The sequence below is a fragment of the Suncus etruscus genome, chromosome 5, assembly GCF_024139225.1.
Source record: "Suncus etruscus isolate mSunEtr1 chromosome 5, mSunEtr1.pri.cur, whole genome shotgun sequence".
NCBI classification, from domain to species: domain Eukaryota; kingdom Metazoa; phylum Chordata; class Mammalia; order Eulipotyphla; family Soricidae; genus Suncus; species Suncus etruscus.
In genome coordinates, this window is record NC_064852.1 from 94,133,827 (window position 1) to 94,150,430 (window position 16,604).

At 42.9% G+C, this 16,604-nt stretch overlaps 1 protein-coding gene across 1 annotated transcript in view; it reads right to left on the reverse strand.

Annotated features, from left to right (window-relative positions):
* Window positions 1-16,604, reverse strand: part of ITGA6 (integrin subunit alpha 6) — a 92,698-nt gene that overhangs the window by 37,634 nt on the left and 38,460 nt on the right. The window contains exons 2-5 of the mRNA XM_049773532.1: window positions 7,595-7,719; window positions 5,485-5,564; window positions 3,259-3,514; window positions 693-824 (exon numbers count right to left, since the gene is read on the reverse strand). Coding sequence (XP_049629489.1) covers window positions 693-824; window positions 3,259-3,514; window positions 5,485-5,564; window positions 7,595-7,719 — 593 coding nt within the window. The remainder of the gene's footprint in view (window positions 1-692; window positions 825-3,258; window positions 3,515-5,484; window positions 5,565-7,594; window positions 7,720-16,604) is intronic.

Below are 16,604 nucleotides of genomic sequence, written 5' to 3' on the forward strand. Positions count from 1 at the left end.
CAATTCATACCAAGAATTAAAGCTTTTAAAAGCCTTTGTGTAATTACCATAATGCACATGAATAATTTAGGACACCCATTAGGAATGCAAACAAGGCTCAGGAGTTAGGGAATTGTCACTTAGACACAAGCTGGGGGTCCTCAAAGCTGCTTTTGCAGTCCTGCTTGGCCTCAGTCAGAAAGCCCCTGGGCTACCCTCCAGGGGCCCTGTGACCTGAAGGCCCCCATCTAGAAGCAGGGCCAACCTTTGGAGATCTGCAATCACAGAGGAAGGTCCTAGAGGTCTTGCCCTGCCTCTGAAGGAGCAAATTCATGAATGTGGCTCTTTGAGTCCCTCTAGGAAGCAGCACTGAAGGAGAGGAAGCAGCTCAACTTACTGCTCATGTCCTGGCATTTTCTCACAAGCTGCATGAATGGCCTGTTTCAGCTTTGGAGACTAACATGAGCTCAGGAGACAGGCTTCCCAGCAGGGAGACAGATTATTTTAGGAGACAATAGGTTTCCTCCCCACTTGAGGAAGTCCAGGTCAGAAGGAAGGATCCCAGGGATCAACCCGGGGTCCCCATGGTTCATCAATGCTGACATCAGATTCCAGGGAATGTAGCCACAGGCACTGGCTCCAATGGTCTAGTGTCCCAAGAAGCAGCTGGAAAAGTAGACACAGACAAGCAAGCCATCTGCACTCATTCCTACCTAAGTAACTGTTAGCAGGAACAGGAACTAGACTTTCATCACGGTCAGTTTCGCCACCAACTTCATAAGGCCCATCTTCAAAGATGTCCATGTCAAAAAAAGTATTATTCCTCTGCTCTACACGTACAATCCCTAAAGAAATAAAATGGTAAAAATTGATGAAAAAAATGCAGATGATCAAAACAGATGCGTCCTAAGAAACATTCCTTCTGTTATCACTCAGTACAAGAAAAGGCAGAGTTAAAGGATGATCTTGTGCGAACGCTTGTTCATACAAATTTCACATCCAAAAAATTTGTTCTGATAATTCAAAAATGATTTATGTACTTTAAGTTATATTTGTCACTTTAGATGGAAAAAATAGAATGTTGGTTTAATTCATGAAATCCACACCAAACAATGAAAAATAACATAGCCTGTTATCTCTTACATTCTCTGCAAACTAATCAATTTTCCTTCCTTACTATGGATTAGAAAATGAATCTTTTCTTCAAATCACTGTAAGCTTATTTAGTAATTTTCAATCATTAAAAGAGACAAAAGTTTATAGTAAGCCAAATCACTGTGTGGCTTTTGTATGGTAACACTGAAAATCAGGATTTATAAAGCAGATAATGCACAGTTAACATTAACATATAATATATAAAATTGAGTGTTTTGATGGTTTTCTTTTAGTAAATATGGCTATATTCTGGTTAAAATAAAACCAGTTGTGGGTAAGATAGTTTATGTTTTAAGGTAACTGCCTTGCATTTGACCAACTGGATTTGTTCCCTGTCACTGCTATGGTTTCCCAAGAACTACCAGGAATGATTCCAGAATACAGAGCCAGAAGTAGCCCCTGAGCACTGATAAGTGTTGCTCCAAGTGCTCCCCTCACCAAAAATAAAATAAAAGAAATGAAGTTGTGTTCAACTCAGTATGCTATGAATGATTTCAACTATAAAGAAGAAATTCTACTATGTGCATGGTTGGGCCTAGAGGTGTTATGTTAGCAGAATAAATCAAATGGAGAAAGATAAGCACACATGAATTAACTCATATGGCATACAGAGATGACAAAAGAGAGCACTAAATAAAACAAAAATAGTAAGGAGAAAAAAAGGGATAGAGGGATTGGAAAGCCCAGGTAAAAGAGAGCAGGGATACAGTGAAGATGAGCTTTAATGTAGTTTAGTGTAGTTATGAACACATGACGATTTTCAATGCTGAGCTCCTGAAATATGTAATTATACAATGTTATCTCAAAAAGTAAAAATGTTAAAAAAAATTAATGCAATGTATTATTTCAATTCAGCAAAAATAACTTGCAAACATTGGTAAGTACAAAGTGATGAGATGTAAGGAAAGTTACCCCCAGTACTATGGTTGACATATGGAAAAAACTGTTCTAAAGAATAAAAATTTTAATAGGCAATAAATATGGAATATTTTAATAGAACAGGGAAAATTTCCCTACGATTTCCAGACTTTGCATTTAAATGCATTTAAATAAAAATTCCCCCAAAAGTCTGATATCTCATCATTGAAGATGAGTTAGATTGCCCTGTAGCATGTAGTGGCTTTCTATACCTTTTTAATTTCTTAAGATAATAGCTTTATTAAAGAACCAGTCAGGTTCACCCAGTCAAAAAAAAAAACCAGGCAAATCCCCACCCTCCCTCCTCCCACTGTCCCCTTTCACCTATATCACAATATCAAAGAAACTATCTGAAATGATCATCCCAAAATCACTTTGTCATCTGCCCTTCTACCTTTACTGCTTTATTAGCAAAACATGGCCCTTTTCATATATACACCTATACATGGTCAGAGAAATAGCACAAGAGCTAAGATGTGGGCCTGCATGTGGCTGACCTGAGAACAGCTGGGTGTAGCTCTGGGAGCCACTAAGCACTGCTAGGGTAGCCTGGATAGCCCAGCACTGCAAGGCCCAAGCTGTGCCACATCCTTAGGCCCTCACTATAGAACCACTGGCCAAGTAGGTTGAGAATCACCAGAAGGGTCCCTGAGCCTCCTGAGCACTGCTTGGGAAACCTTAACCCCAAAGACATATAGACATACAATAAATGTCTATTATCACACTATTATTTTTGTACACCACCTAGTTGTTCTCAGATCACTGTTAAAATAAAAACCTTCAGGGGTCAAAGATGCAGGTCAGAATATATACTTGAACCCCAGCATCAAAAATGAAACCACTCTCTGCTCTGAACAAAAAGATCAAAAATACATGCTAGAATCATGAAGTAGGTAGATACAAAAGAGCAAATATTATCCATTGTCTTAGACAATAAAGTTAACTACTGGATGAATGTAAATTACTGGAACAGGGGGGAATCTTAAAGTATATTTCCCACTAATATTTACTTTTTAAAATTGTTTAATTTTGAGATTTCCATGTCCCACTCCACTTGTATAATGAACAAGTATCCAATATTTTTGTATATAAATACCAACAACACATTTATTTTAACTTTATAAAATATAGTAAATCATGGTATTTACATACACAGAATTCATGTAGTCTTTCTAATCTCTATTCCTATAAATATACAAGTCATACCTTTCCAATTGTAAGTGCCCGGAGCTCCAAACACAATGTAATGAAAGTCTTTAGTGAAAGTAGCTGCTACCCCTTGCTGGCAAGAACCAAATTTTTCATGGCCACGCAATCGACCATCACAAAAACTCCAGTGCCCTCCGTCCATTTCATCTTCAATCGTGAGGTCCTGACTAAGGACATAGCACCTTCCAAAGATGTCTCGGGATTCTTGCTTTGTGTTAACATGTTGTCTCTTTTCATATCGATGAGCACATGTCTGTAAGCAGATGGAATAAAGCAACCCATTGCTTTATATCTGATAATAAACAGATTGACTATCCATTACAAAGGGTTCTCTGGGGCAGAGGGATAGTACAGCTTGCCTTGCACAAAATCAACCTGAGTTCAACTCCAGCACAACTTGTGGTTCCCAGAGTCCTGCCAGGAGTGATCCCTGAGCATAGAGGTAGGATTCAGTCCTGAGCACTGCCAGGTGTAGTCCTCCTATCCTCCCCCCGAAAATCCCCAAACAAAACAAACAGAAAATAAAAAGAAAAAAGAGGCTCTTTTTAAATAGTACAATTACATCTTTTTTGTTTGTTTGTTTGTTTGTTTTTTGTTTTGTTTTTGGTTTTTGGGCCACACCCAGCGGTGCTCAGGGGTTACTCCTGGCTCCAGGCTCAGAAATAGCTCCTGGCAGGCACGGGGGACCAAATGGGACACCGGGATTCGAACCAACCACCTTTGGTCCTGGATCGGCTGCTTGCAAGGCAAACACCGCTGTGCTATCTCTCCGGGCCCATTATTACATCTTTATCTTTATCTGGAACCATACCTAAAACTAGTAAATCTTCCCAAGTGCCACTAAAGAAATCACATGGAAACTAGAATTTTGCCTGATTTCCACCCAGGAAAGCAACAGCATTAAGAATAATGAACACCAATCTGTAAATTACAGGCAGCTAACCTATAAATTCACCTGCCATGCAAACCACAGGAAAGAATTTGTTTTCTTAATTGGCTTTGTATGAAAGCAAGTACGTATGTGAAAAGTGATTATGTTCCAAATGGGAGACATCATGAAATTATTTTCATAAAGATCAGACAAACACAACTAAAACAGATACTTTCCTTTATACAGATCAAGTCCTTGTAATTACCAGTTACCATTTTTAAACTGGTAAGTCTGAACTTAACTGGTCCTCTAAGATCTGAAAGTACTCAAACCAGGCTGGCTGCATGCAAGGCAAATGGCCTTCCTGCTGTGCTATCACTCTGGTCCAGTATGCTTACTTTTAAGGGGTAAAGAGAATCACAAATTAAATAAAAAAAAATTTCTATAATTTTATGGATACTCATGGTTACTCTCCTTGTAACACAAGCTAAAAATACTTTATAAATACTTAGACAAGTCAACCTCAGAATGCGTCCCTTAAATATAAAAAATGTAATGTTGAGGGGGCCAGAAAGATAGCATGGAGGTTGGATGTTTGCCTTGCATGCAGAAGGATGGTGGTTCGAATCCCGGTATCTCATATGGTCCCCCGAGCCTGCCAGGAGCGATTTCTGAGCATAGAGCCAGGAGTAACGCCTGAGCGCTGCCGGGTGTGACCCCCTCCCAAAAAAGTAATGTTGAACAAAACTCATTTTCTATGTAAATTTTCTATATACACTTGTTAACAGTAATCAGATTTTAAAAGTGACAAAAAGAACATCGAAGTGTAGCCTTAAAGTTACTAACACAGCCATCTTTCATAATTCAATTATTAAGTCTTTTCTTTGTCTTTGTCTTTTCTTCACTTCTATTAGTTGCACAGAAGTAATAATGAGGGTTTAAAATGACCTGATCTTACTACTAGCCATGGGCATTCTCTTCTATAAAACATAGAGTTACTGGGAAATCCAGACTTTTTTTGATTATTTTTTTTTCATTATGCCTTCTTTCCACCCAATTTTTTAAAGATCATCAAGAGCTTAAGGAATGGTCTTAAAGAAGGTTTATCAATAAGTTATTTGAATCTGAAAGTTCAAAATAGAAACAGACTGTATAACTGTTTCAAATTTTATCAGGAATCACAGGCAGAAAAGAATGTTTTGATTTCATCCTGACATCGATTCCAGCTTTAAAGCAAAATGTTACCCCTTAGAATGGGTAAAGGCTCTACCTCATTGGTTGTTTCTTTGAGCTGACACCATAATGACACCCAGACACTGTGGCATAAACATGTTTCTTTTCTCTCTACTCACCACCACTTTACCCCCTGGGCCTTGGCTCTGGACAGTGACCCCCATCCATTGGTCCTCTTTGCTTTCCAACGAAGGATCAGCTGTGGAAGAGAACACCAAACACAAACACAGAAGTTGAAATGACTGAACAGGGTATGAACCAACAGATTTACAAAAATATACAAAAAACATTTTTTAGATGACTGACTCTAAAAGTCTAATGACAAAGTAAATGCAGTTATTTGATCCCCCCCCCAATTTATTTTTCATCTAATAAAACAGGTCATTGAATTATCCATAAAATGCTTCATGAATTTGTTTGGGGGTCACACCCAGCAGCTCTCAGGGGTTACTCCTGGCTCTGCGCTCAGAGGTCACTCCTGGCAGGCTCGGGGAACCATAGGGGGTGCCGGGATTCGAACTTATATTGGCCGCATGCAAGGCAAACACCTTACCGCTGTGCTATTGCTCCAGCCCCACTTCATGAATTTTTAAAAAGATTTGTTCCTCTCTTCTCTCCTGTACCTCTCCTTATCCTTATCTTCCCCTCTCTTCATTGCTGTGGCCATGGTGCTTGCATATGTGGTCAATGGGAGGCTGTGTCTGTGGTGTTCTTGCACATTTTGGCTGCAAAGCTCACTTGAGGGTTGAGTAAGTTAGTGGGCTTATACAGATCTCATTGGGTAAGTCTCTGGGAATGCACTTGGGCACATGGGGCAATGCTGGCATTTAAAGTCTCAGCCTCAGATTTAAAACTATTATTCATTTTATTTTCTGGGTCACACCTAGCAGTGCTAGGGCATACTCCTGGGAACCTCTGGGACACTGGGGATCAAAACCAAGACAAGCACCTTGCACCTGTGTATAAGACAAGCACCCTACTCACTGTACTATTGTTGGGTCCCTCAGTCTTAGATTTACGTAGCAGGAGCTTTTGCCAGGACCTTTTCATTGACATCTTCACTGAAAATTCAAATATCTACTGTGTGGCTGGCTTTACCCTGTTGCCACGGTCCTGAGCAAAGAGAAATTTCGAACCTAGAAGACTAAAGGTAAGTCTCGCAATGTGCAACCATGTAAAATCCAGTTCTCAAAATACACTGCCAATCAAATGAATGAAGTGGTCATACTCCCAAATGTGTTACATAATAGCAGAAATTGTCCCTTCCTTTACTAAATCTGGAAGGCAAGACCTTGGATGTGCTTTCAAGTATGATAGCTGACAATATTAGTGGATGCTCAAAAGGAAAGTTCCTGTGCTCGTCATATTTCAGCATCAAACTAAATGCACTGTCTGATCCTTTATCTAAATGTCAGCCTTCCTCACTGCAAAGGCAGGCATGGCTTTCTGGTTTATAAAATTATAAACATAAAGCAAAGAAAACATTTTAAGCAAACAAAGAAAACCATCAGAATGCTCAAGACTGTTTATGTCCAAATAAACAATGGGGTTTTGGTTAGTTCTTTGTAGGTTTATGTGGTTTAGACATTTCCTTAAAATTAAAGTGTGATTTTTCTATTCAGCAACAACAACAAAAATGTTATCTCTAAAAGATGGAAAAGCAGGAGATGAACATAAAGATAAATCGGAAGATCTAATCAGACCAAGCATGTCAAACTAGGTTTGCCTGAAGTTGCTGAAGAGATAAATTGTTCTGTCCAACATATACTCCTTGTACAATAGGCCTCTAAAGCAGAAAGGCAAGTTTCGTCTATGTTGGCCGGCTGGGAATATGTGACATTTAAAAGAATCTCTTTGCCACATTCCTTAACACTAAGCCAGAAGTTTTGTCTGCTGGCTAAGCACATTCAAACAGAAGTACATTTTCTTTACTGCTTTCAATTCAGATTTTCAACAGACTCGCCTGCAGAACCTCGTTTCAGCACTAGGTGGCAGCATGTAAACATTAAATCGGCTTAGACTAGCCAGAAGGTTTAGACTGCATAGCTGAGTCAATGTGATTTAGAGAGTGAATGTTTGTAGAGGCAAGCAACACAGTAAGAGTCAACAGAGAATAATAGTATTCTCTCTAAGAATGAGTGCTCTCTGCTGTCTTTTCCAAAGGAAAAATCAGAAAGAGGACAGCAGCTTTGGTTGGCTATAGAAAGCAGAAAAAAAAATGTAACATACCATCATTATCAAATTCAACTCGTATGCAAGGTCCCTGTGAGGTGATGTCGCAGCTGTATAGGCCGCCAGTCCTGTTTGCCCTCTGCAATGGAAGGGCCACAGCCCGGGGGGCCCCCACCAGCAACCTGTGATGAAACAGAGAATTTGAAAATTTGAGGTTAGTGGGCATTTATTTAACTGTCCACTTAATTAGAACCAAGAGAGAACTCCGTCAAAGACCAGGCTGATTCTTTTAACCTAAGTGAGAAGGGAAAACAAAGGAGAGGACTGTGACTGGTTCACTTAACACACAAATACTTAAGTCAAGATAGGAAGTCATGGAAGCTAAGTGAAAAAATAGGTCATCTCAGCTTTATTATCCAACACCCTCCAATTTGGAAGGGCTCACCAGAGATTCTGTCAACTAATCTAACAGTTCAATGCAAGTGCCTAAGGATTCAATGTTGCTCAAGTCCTGGTCACCCAAGTGCAGTGGTTCTCAAATAGCAAGGCTCCATTAAGGGGGGTAAGTTTGACCTCGGCAAACACTGTCATAACAAGCTAAGCACCGTGTTTATGTCTCTGTATGTCTCTGAAGCCAAGAGTCGCTGTGTCCTGCTTCAAACCCGGCTTCAAAAAGCTATGCATTGCAAAATGTGCTCATTGTAGCCATTAATCCAGACATCACCTCTGATTAAATATCAGCTCAAATTATTTTATATAATTTTGTTTTACAGGTTAAAGTTTTTTAAATAAAGATACTATTTACAGTCGCGTAGGGGGTGTGCGAATAATGTTTTCTTCTTCCTAGGGGGGCATGACAGAAAATAATTGAGAAGCACTGCTCTAGTGGGGCATGAGGAAAACCACTTTTTAGCAGAATGTGACCCAGGCATCCCAGCCAAGGTCATCCAACAAAATGCAACAATGAAATACTCACATCAGAGAAGAGAAAATGGATACTTGGAACTTAGAAAGTGCTAAGAGGCACTTAGGCTTTTACAGTACCTTCCTAAGATCAAAACTTTCCAAGGCAGACAAAAATGCCTTCCTCCATGCCCTGGGATGGGGGTGGTGTCTGTCGTTTTGTTTTGTTTAAAAGAAAATAAATTTCTGAAAAGTGGAGCTATGGACTGAGGGAGTGGGTGGGTAGTGTGTCTCAATGTTTTTCTTTTGTTTTGTTGTTGTTGTTGTTGCTTTTTATTTTTCCTAAAAGGAAGGAGGTAGTTTCAAACAGTCTATATCTTAGATTTTCCAGTTACATACTGTTAATTAAACAAGGAAATCATTAGCTGGGTGACTGGAATGCCACAGTGGCCCAAGAAAGCAGACTCAAGTCTATGCCTCTATGCCTGTAAATGTCTCAAGGTCACAGCATCAACCCCTAAAGAGAAGCAATGCCAACAATGCAGGCTCTAAGTGCCAGGCAACCAAGGGCGGAGGGGTGGTGGTGGTGGGGGGCTCCATTCTCAGGCACTTTCTCCCTAAGCCTCTCTCCTGGCTCCAGTCTGCACGGGGATCCTAACTGCTCCTGGTCTGGTGCTGCCAGTTTTGACTCCATTTTTGTTCGTTTTCCAAATGAACTCCTACAATTTTTAATAATATAACCCAGAAAATCATTTTGTTTTTTAGGAAGCCACACCTGGTGGTGCCCAGGGGTTACTTCTGGCTCTGTGCTCAGGGGGACCATCTGGGATACGAGAAATTGAACCTGAGTCCGCTGCATGCAAGGCAAAAACCCTACCTACATGCTGTGCTATCACTCAGGCCCCAACTTGGAAATCTTTTAACAGTACTGTCTTAGAATGGAATGTTTGCCAAGATAATCTGACTCAATCACCAGTTGCAACCATGCCTTCTTTTTCCAACTGATTCTTAACCTCTGAACACGCTTCTCTCCAACAGCTCTTCCACTATCAACCAACCGGATTCTCCCTAAGGATTCAGATGAGGGAGACAGTTCAGGGATTAAGGCACTTGCTTTGCATCTGGCCAATCTCAGATCGAACCTCAACATCAGATATGATCTCCCAACCCCACCCTTCCAAAACTTCAGGGAGGATGGGGGCAGGGGAGGGCTTGGATGGGAACCCTTTACATGCCAGCCACTATCATAGTCCTTCCCCCTATGAAGTTGTTATCCACTATAAGAGAAACACACTTTCTCATTTTAGCCTATTATAGTCAGAAAGGAGTTTGTAAAAAACAAAACAAAACAAAACTATTTTATGAATTACTGGGAGTTACAATTCTATTTGGGGGGGGAGGGTTGGGGCCACACCTGGTAGGACTCAGGCACTCAGAAATCCCTCCTGGCAGGCTTAGAGGACCATGTGGGATGCTGGGGATCGAACCCAGGTCAGTCACATGTAAGGCCAACACCCTATCCACTGTGCTATCACTCCAGCCTCACTTACAATACTTTTAATCACATTTTTTTCATGTATACATCATTCCAATACCACACCCATCACCAGGGAGCCCACTTCCTTTCACCAGTGCCCCAAGGAACCCCTTAGCCCCACAGCTGCAATCCCCCAGCACCCCACAAGTTCAGTGCTATAGACAAAGTCTCTAGCTTTGAATGTTGGACTATCTGTGGTTCCCAGAGGAATGGTAGGAACTGCTGCCTTTCTTCTGGGTTCCTCTTACTAATTATATATATATTGGTTTTTGGGCCACACCCGGCAGTGCTCAGGGGTTACTCCTGGCTGTCTGCTTAGAAATAGCTCCTGGCAGGCACGGGGGACCATATGGGACACCGGGATTCGAACCAACTACCTTTGGTCCTGGATCGGCTGCTTGCAAGGCAAACACCGCTGTGCTATCTCTCCGGGCCCACTAATAATATTTTTTACAGGCTGAGGAAAATTATTCAAAACAGAAATAAAGAGAAAAGAGTCCACACACCTGCATAGACAGAGAAAGCAAAGGCCAGAGCTGGAGGACAGGGACATAAAGTTGGTATTATATACTTAATCCCCTGACAGAAAATAGGTCACTGGGTGTCCCCAGGATGAGCCATTTAAGTACAAAGGTATGAAACAAACAAGCCTCCCCCCCTCCAGACACATTCCCCACAGCTGTCCCTACTGGGACTCCATAAACAACTTCACATCTTTGTTTGTTTGGCTTTGGGGCCACCCCTGATAATGCTCAAGGGTTCTGCACCCAAATTACCCCTGGCAGTACCTGGGGGAACATATGGATGTCAGGAATCGAACAGGTATCAGGTGTGTCAGGTGGCCACAAGCAAAGTAAGTAAATGCCTTAGTAACTATACAATCGGTCTGGTTCCAATTTCACATTCTTTTTTTAAAAAAATTCTTTTTATTGAGGCAGGAGAGACAGCATTGGAGGTAGGGTATTTGCCTTGTATGCAGGACGGTGGTTCGAATCCTGGTGTCCCATATGGCCCCCCAAGCCAGGAGCAATTTCTGAGCGCATAGCCAGGAGTAACCCGAGTGTCACAGGGTGTGGCCCAAAAAACAAAAAAAAATATTTTTATTAAGATACCGTGATTTATGAAGCTATTCATAACAGGGTTGTCTCAGGCACAGTGTCCCATCACCAGTGTCTCCTCCCCTCCCAATTCCTCCCCAACTCCCTAGCCTATCCCCCAGCAGGCATATAGGAAATTTATTTCATGTTGCTTGCTCCAACAAAAAAATAATGGCAAATGGAATTATTGGAAAACAAATCATTGTCAGTTCATGACTGACTGCTATAAGGTTTTTTAACCTAAATAAAGCCTGTAAAATATAATGCCTATCCTCATTTACATTTTTTTTTAACCATTGCGCTTTGCAAACAAAGACACTCACACTGAACAGCTGGGTGCTACACAACAAGGGTTGGCTGGCTCTGGGGACCACTAGATCCCAACTTATCCTCCAGTCCAGTTGATGGGAGGAAGCAGCCCTCACCATAGCCGGTGGCTGGGATGGAGACCACACAGGATTTCCCTCGGGCAGGGACTTGTGTGCTTCCAACTTCTAGACAAGGATCAAATCCAAGGCAAAGGACACAGAGTCACCCAGGTCTGTCCCTGCCCGCAAGGCACTGCCTTGCTCTGGCCAGATTCCATGAGCATCAACACAGAGTAAGGAACAAGGTCAGTCACCTGGGGGACAAGGATGAATGCCTGTCCCGGGGATGGGTGCCGAGTGGGGACTCTGCTGCTCCAGTAAATTCACAGCGATGCGGCAGCCAGGGCCAAAGTAACCTCGGAGCAATGTTTTCTCCAGCCTTTCCAGGAGAAAAGAAGCACCAGGACTTAAAAGGCATTTGCAGGGGTGAAAACACTGAGGGAACAGACATAGACTCTGGCCTGAGGTTGGAAGGCAGCGAAGGTGGAGGGAAGGTGGGGCTGGGTGGGGTCCAGGGATTTCCTGTAAAAGTAACCTACTTCAGAGGAAAGGGGGTGAGTCCCCCAGTTTATTACTGTCTTCTCTAACCACTCCCAGGCTCGTCCACACCCAGGAGGCTGGTTGGTAAGGCTGGAGCTGGGCGGATTCGTGGTTTCCTGTTTACTATACTGGCTCATTCGTTCACTCATTCATTCCACAAACATTGCAGATGAAGGAGGATGGTGGCACTCCTCTAGGAACATGCTCACCCTGGGCACCCACCAGGGAGCTCTCAACACGGAGGCAAGTCTGTGTGGGTGCAGAACAGGGTGCCCCAACCACGGGAGGGTGTCTCCAAGGGGCCCGGACCTCCAGGAAAGGAAATGAAATAGGTGCATGCCCCAGACGATTTGGCCAAAGAGCTGGGGGGTGAGCAGCTGGTCCTCCCCCAGATTCCATTCCCGTGTGAAGACCCGGGACACCCCCACCCCATTAGGGCTTCCTCTGACCCGAGTGCCCTGCAGGGGGCGGTGCTTCCTGTTATTTACAAAAGCTGCAAACACTTAAAATTTGCAAGCATGGCCCTTCTTCAGTGGGCTGCTTCCTCCAGGCTGTCTGCAAGGCTGTCCCTCAGTACCCCGTATCCCCCTTGTTCTTCCACAGCCTTGACATAGGAGGTATTTAACTCAGTGTCCTGTAGGGGTGCAGCTGGCTGAGGTGCAGCACCACTGCGAAATGTGCCCGAGCCAGGTGGATCATAGGGAAGGGTGAGTAGCAATAGCGGGCCCGGAGAGATAGCGCAGAGATGTTTGCCTTGCAAGCAGCCGATCCAGGACCAAAGGTGGTTGGTTTGAATCCTGGTGTCCCATATGAGCTATTTCTGAGCAGACAGCCAGGAGTAACCCCTGAGCGTCGCCGGGTGTGGCCCAAAAACCAAAAAAAAAAAAAAAAGAGAGAGAGAGAGTAGCAATAGCAATTTGTTCTGGGGGTGGAACCAATCTTAGGAAAAGGGATCTGAGCTAAGACACACACACACACACACACACACACACACACACACACACACACAACACCTCTGAAGGAAGTGAATGGTTCCAAGCTCAAGCTCTGCAGGAGGACACTGTCCAGTTTACTATAACAGCTCATTCATTCACACACTCATTCCACAAACACTCTAAATGTCCTTCCTCCCTGCCCAGCTCCCTCAAAAGCTAGCAAAAGCAGGGGTACTGTAGGCCCTCTCTCAGCCAGAGAAAGCAGAAATGGAAAGAGGGGTAACCCTGCTTTAGGTTTTCTTGTTCTCTCAGATCTTGCTTACAGACAAACCCAGGAAAGCAATCTTGGGAGGTATGTGGAGTTAAGACAGTAGAATCAGTCACAGACACATGCAGAAAAGACTTCAGCTTGCCTACATACAGTGACTCAAGAAACTGGTACTTATAGGCAACTGGGATACTACGCTGAAAGAAATCATGCAATTTGCTGCTATGTGGATGGATCTGAAGAGCATCGTTCTGAATAAAGTTAGTCTTAGAGGGGCAGACACAGAATTGTCTCTTCTAAATGGAATATAAGGAAACATAGTAGCAGAATAATAAGGCTCAAAACAAAGGGCATGAGAAATGTTTTTCAGTAGAAAAAGCAATTAGTCTGTATCTTAACACCCTCCCCCAAAAAATGTTTCAGTGGGAAGCTTTCCACTGGAGAGGGGGAAGGAAGAACAGGTCAGGGAACATTATGAAAATGGCGAAGGGAAATGTCACTCTGGAGGAGGATGGGGTGCTGAAAGGAGATAAAAAAGTGTCTACCCAGAGGCAGGCTGGGGTGTAGGAGGGAAACTGGAGACATTGGTAGAGAGAACTGGACACTGGTGAAGGGATTAATGTTGGAACATGAGTATCTGAAACTCAATCATGAATAACTTTGTAACCTTGTAATTTAGTGATTCAATACTACTACTAATAATCAACCCCACCAAAGTGACGGTCTCCTCAAATATAACTACTCTCTGGCTTAGGAAAAGTAGACTCATAATTCTGCGTGGAAGCTGCCTTGATCACAGGAGGACAGAGGCCCTAAGTGGAGGCTCTGTTTAAGTGGTCTTGTGTGGCCTCCTGTGTTTTCAGAGCCCAGCTAGCTCCTAGAGGAGCAGGTGAGCCCTAAGAAGAACAGAACCTTCATGCCATACCGAAATTCAATCGCCATCTAAAGCCCTCTTTTCCCCCTAAACTTTCCTCTTTAACTTCCAGGTCCTCTGCTGCTGGGATCCAGGTGGGCAACAAGGGCCTCTCCCAGATGCCCACACCAACAGAGGACTTAGATGGCAGCTTGTCCGACTGCTCAATCCACATTTTCCTGAGCACCAAAACAGCGACAGCTGTTGTTATGGCTGATTTCCCAGCAGGTAGCCAAGAATTCCGAGCTAGCCACAACTCACCATTAGGACGAACAGGGAATAAGGACTATAAATTGAAGCCTTTCAGGGGCGGGAATTAACAGCATAGAGAATCTCAGTAGATTCACAATTACCAGGTCAAAAGAAGGAAAATGGAAACAAGGAGGGACACAAGCTCGGACCACACGTCTGTTAGCCTGTTCGGTCGTCGGTTCTGAGGTGAAATGGCGGGTAAAGGCTAGCAGTCAGGCTTGTGAAAATACTAGCTTTATTCGAAGGACAAGACTGAAGCCCAAAGCCTCAGCATCCGTTCCAGCCAACAAGCCCCTGGCCTTCCACAGACCCTTGCTTTTATCTCCCAGAATCAGGCACCACCCAATGGTGGGATCAGGTACCACTCAATGGTGGGAGCAGAATCAGGTACCACCCTAGGGTGGGAGCAGAATGCCAGGTCACACCCTAGGGTAGGGCACAATCACCTATCAGGGTAGTGTCAGTAACTTAATAATCCCATTAAAATGTTTACATATACAATAGATTCAAACAATGATGGAGACACCCAAAGGAACAGAAAAAAAAAAATTAGCAGAATAACAGGTACTACATAGTTTTTGAAATTTCATGAGTAAGGATACTTTGAGATTCTGACATATTGGAGCCCACTTAAGAGACAAAGTTCAGGGCCCGGAGAGGTAGCACAGCGGTGTTTGCCTTGCAAGCAGCCGATCCAGGACCAAAGGTGGTTGGTTCGAATCCCGGTGTCCCATATGGTCCCCCGTGCCTGCCAGGAGCTATTTCTGAGCAGACAGCCAGCAGTGACCCCTGAGCACTGCCGGGTGTGGCCCAAAAACCAAAAAAAAAAAAAAAAAAAAAAAAAAGAGACAAAGTTCAAAAACTTACAAAACCACAATAGCATTTCTGAATTTGAGGGTCACATCCCATGATCCTAAGGGTATATTTGAAGCTCTGTGCTCAGGAGTGACCCTCCCGGGGTGTTTGGGAACAAGTGCAGTGCTGGAGATGGAACCAGGATCAGCTGTATGCAAGGCAAGTATCTTAACCCTGTACTATCTAACTCCCACATCATCACAACTTTAAAGGCAAGAAATGAAATTTCAAATACTAAAATTCCACATAAAAGGCAAACTACAGAAGTGTGACAGTTAACTGATACTGACAGAAATTCAGGTCAATAAAGTAGGTAAAATTCTTGGCAAAAAGATTCAGGATCCACTATCATGCCTCCAGTTATTTCAAACACCAAGGGGGCCAAGTCTGGCAATACTCCTGGCTCTACACTCAGGAATTACATCCATCAAGGGATGCAGGGGCTCAAACCCAGGTTGGCTATATGCAAAGCAAGCATCCTACCTGTTGTGCTACCTCTCCAGTCCAATGGATCACACTTCCATTTCAAATATGTAAGATTTCTCCCAAGGTTCCCTGGTGTACTTTTGCAATAACAACTTCAAGCAAAAGTTCTAAACACTGGAACACTTTTAGAACTTTAAAGACAATAGCTTTGCTTCATTGTTTTTGGCAATAATTCATTTCCTCGAGGATTAAAGGTTCTGCCTTTAGCTATACAACTCTGTCCCAGGAAATGCTAAATATTGCTTAATTAGAACAAGGACACTATTATTGCTTCATTTAAAATACACCCTTAGTTTTTCCAAATTAGGCCTTAAAAACTAGAAGATGCCATTGTAATTTGGAGCCTCTGCATCTGCCTATCTTCAAATTCAATTTAATTTTTTGTTAAAGTAATAAATACTTAGAAAAATCAAAGAGTATGGGGCCGGAGAGATAGCACAGCGGTGTTTGCCTTGCAAGCAGCCGACCCAGAACCTAAGGTGGTTGGTTCGAATCCCGGCGTCCCATATGGTCACCCGTGCCTGCCAGGAGCTATTTCTGAGCAGATAGCCAGGAGTAACCTCTGAGCACTGCCGGGTGTGGCCCAAAAACCAAAAAAAAAAAAAAAAAAAAAATCAAAGAGTATAAAGGAATTTATGGTAGGAATCAACAGATGTCCAAATATCAAGCCCACAAATAAGCCTATTTTTTGGACACATCTTTTCTGTTTGTTTTTGTTTTTTGGGTCACAGGAGTTACTCCTGGCTCTACACTCAGAAATCGTTCCTGGAAGGCATGGGAGACCATATGAGATGCCAGGATTAGAACCACCTTTTGTTTTGAATCACCTGCATACAAGGCAAACACCTTACTGATGTGCTCTCCCTCCGGCCCCTGGACACATCTTTTTACACTAGGAATCTGCTATATGATA